General features: G+C 50.9%; 1 protein-coding gene across 1 annotated transcript; it reads right to left on the reverse strand.

Moving 5' to 3' along the window:
- Positions 1-802: 802 nt before the first annotated feature.
- On the reverse strand, positions 803-2,757 carry LOC102548794 (40S ribosomal protein S27-like). The gene is made up of 2 exons (XM_006248982.3): positions 2,748-2,757; positions 803-1,056 (listed from the first exon to the last, which is right to left on the reverse strand). The coding sequence occupies exons 1-2, from the start codon at positions 2,755-2,757 to the stop codon at positions 803-805; spliced, it is 264 nt and encodes an 87-aa protein (XP_006249044.1).
- Positions 2,758-3,068: the final 311 nt, after the last annotated feature.

Raw genomic sequence — 3,068 nt, forward strand, 5'->3', positions numbered from 1 at the left:
GGATGGGCAAGAGCGAAGAGGATGGTCCTGGGAGCCCCGAGGACCCCAGACCGCCCTGGCCACGCTTGCGGAAAGTCGGTAGGTAGAAGCAGGCCTCACTTCCTTGGGCAACCCTGGGTCTATGACCAAGCTGAGGACAGACAATGAGGACATTTGGACGGTCTGCCTGTTCGTCTGGCCACACTGGCTAGAGTCTCTCCAGATTGGGCAAGTATAGGAATGCCCTGGGATCTCTAGAATGTCTGACAGCAATGCAGCACCCAGGCAGAAGCTCCATGTCTCCTTTCTCTTCAGCCCTGACATTCGGGAGGAAGGGAGCGGGAGGAAAGGGGATGTGGCATCACCTGGTGGACATGGTTTGTCTTCATGGTGTCTGATTTGCTTCGAAGAACCCCAGAGATGGAGGTGCCCAAGGGGCAGGGACATAATGGTGGAAATCTTTTAAGTTTGTGTTCTGTTTTCTGTGACAGACATCATGACCAAAGCAAGTTTGAGGAAAGGGTTGATTTGGCTCAGACTTCCAGGTCACAATCCATCACTGAGGGAAGTCAAGGAAGGAACCTGGAGGCAGAAACAATGGAAGAACCCTGCTTGTTGGTTTGCGCTCTCTCTCTCTCTCTCTCTCTCTCTCTCTCTCTCTCTCTCTGTCTCTGTCTCTTTCTGTCTGTCTCTCTCTGTCTCTGTCTCTGTCTCTGTCTCTGTCTCTGTCTCTGTCTCTGTCTCTGTCTCTGTCTCTGTCTCTCTCTTAAAATCCAAAATGTGTTTATGGGGAAGGTTCCCAATCATCTTAAACCAGGGGCTTTCAGTGCTGTTTCCTCCTGAAGGAGCATCCTTCTATCAGCCTTGCTTTTCCACCTGTAGGCTGACAGAGGACAATGGAGCAGCCAGCACACCCGACTACCGTTTGTGCCTGGCTAAAGACGATTTTGTAGCATCCTAGCCATTTCACATCCATAAAGTAGGAATTGGGGCTCTGCACCAGGTGCTTTTTCTTATGTTTCCTCTTCTCCTCTTCTGGAGAGGGATGAAGGAGATCCTCTGCTAGAGGCTTGTTCTCTTGGGGAGGTCATCACCGCCGGAAAGGTGTTGGTTTGCTCTTAATTAGTGTTCTTATATGGCCTAAGTCCACCTGCCTAGGAAATGGTGCCACCCACAGTGGGGTGGGCCCTCCTACACCAACTAAAACAATCACATTAACCCGTAGTCATGTCCACAGACCGACTTGATAAAGATCATGACTCAACCGAGATTCTTCTTGAGTGATTCCAGACCGTGTCAAGATGACAGCCAAGGCTAACTAATACAGGGACCTTTACTGCAAGTTGACCCTGGGAGCACACAGTCAGGAATCTCTTTACCTCGTTACTCCCCAGACTCTGTGGTAGCTCACCCTGCTTGGGGTCCCTAAATCTCAGCAGGGGATTTCAGTGTCTTTCCCAGACCTCTTGGCCTAGATGGAATTAGCTAATGCTAGATGAGTAACCATCCCCAATTCCTGTCTCTGCAGAACGTGACCTCTTAGGAAACAGGCCTCTGCAGGTGGCAGTAGTTAAAGCCCTGGTTTTAGATCCAAGCCTACATTTTGGTATTGTCTTTGTGGTTTGAGAGAGTCTCTCATGTAGGAATGACTGATCTCCAACTCACTAAGTAGGCAAAGATGACCTCGAATTCCTGATCCTCCTGACTCTACCCTCCAGGCACTGGACTTACAGGCATACACCACCGCTGGGGGAGGGGGGTGAGCAGGGTTTTGCGCATGTTAGCTAAGCACCCTGGCAACCAAATCACCCTCCCTAGCTTAAGTCAGCCTTATGTCTAACGACAAGATCTCTCCTCAGAAGAGTGAACAGAGTAGCCATGTACAGTAGAGGACATAACCAGGCTATGTGCCCACACTGAGGGATGTCAAGCGCCATAGGCAGCAACAGATACTGGAGAGGAGCTGGGGTCAGACCTCTGTCAGCCTTGGGAGGCACCAGACCTCAACCCTATGGGGTCTGAGGGAGCACTTCCTTGATCCTAATTCATTATCACTTATGGCAGCACTCCTCGGACACTGTCAGACTCCCCGAGTGTGCTCCGAGCTCCTAGAACCACAGATATGCCTTAGGAAAATGAAATCCCTGTTCTCACATGGTGCTACACTTTCTGTTGAGCCACGGGCAGGCTGTAAAAGGGAGTGACTTCTGCCCACCTATGAGGCTTGTTGCTTGGTTGGTGTAGCCAAGTTCACTTGTAGCAAACAGGGCAACTCTTATACACCCTTTGGTGCCCGGGTCTCCCTGCCCTATGTAGAAACTTGTGTCTCCTTTCTGATCTCCTTGGGGCACTGTGACTCATGACAGACCTGTACATCTGCTTTCCCCATAGTGGAGGAGGAACTGGAGGCTTTAAGACATAGGTAGGGTGGGCGTTATGGCTCCAATGGGCTGTCCCTGTAGGTATCCTCAGGCTATGCCCTGTCTCTTGTCCATGCAGAATAAACTCTATTGTGATCCTAGACCTGGGAAGATGTGAGGCTGAGTTGGAAGACCCCACTGTCCCATTCCCGGCTCTGTGTGTCCCTAGGACTCTAGCCAACCCAGGGAACTTCAGTTTCCTTGACTGTGGATTGGTCTAGAAGCTTCTTGTCTTCCCTCTGACCTTGGTGGAGGTCACTACCCATCAAGTTTCCACAGACTCAAAGAACTCATGTCTTGCTGTGGCATCAGGACATGAGGCTCCCTAGAAACCTGAGCTCTGAGTACCTGTTGGCATTGTGATCAGGGTGCAGACAGCATGGGGAAACTCTGGTCAGGCGCTGTCTCTGAGAAGCCCTGGGTCTCTTGGCACTGGAACACAGTTGGGACAGTGTCCAAACTAGGCCATCCTTTTCCCCACGGCCTTCCTGGAAGATGTGAGTATCTCAGGAACACACAGAAGGGTGGAGCCAACGCTTTCACTCCATACCCACGCCTGCATCCCTTGTGTGTGGATGTCTGAAACACAAGGGTCCTTTGCACCTGCTGCTCTAGGAGCCAACCTCATCTAATTGCTTAACTTGTGAATTCTTATGCCATTAATACCTG

The sequence above is a fragment of the Rattus norvegicus genome, chromosome 12, assembly GCF_036323735.1.
Source record: "Rattus norvegicus strain BN/NHsdMcwi chromosome 12, GRCr8, whole genome shotgun sequence".
In the NCBI taxonomy this organism is placed as follows: domain Eukaryota; kingdom Metazoa; phylum Chordata; class Mammalia; order Rodentia; family Muridae; genus Rattus; species Rattus norvegicus.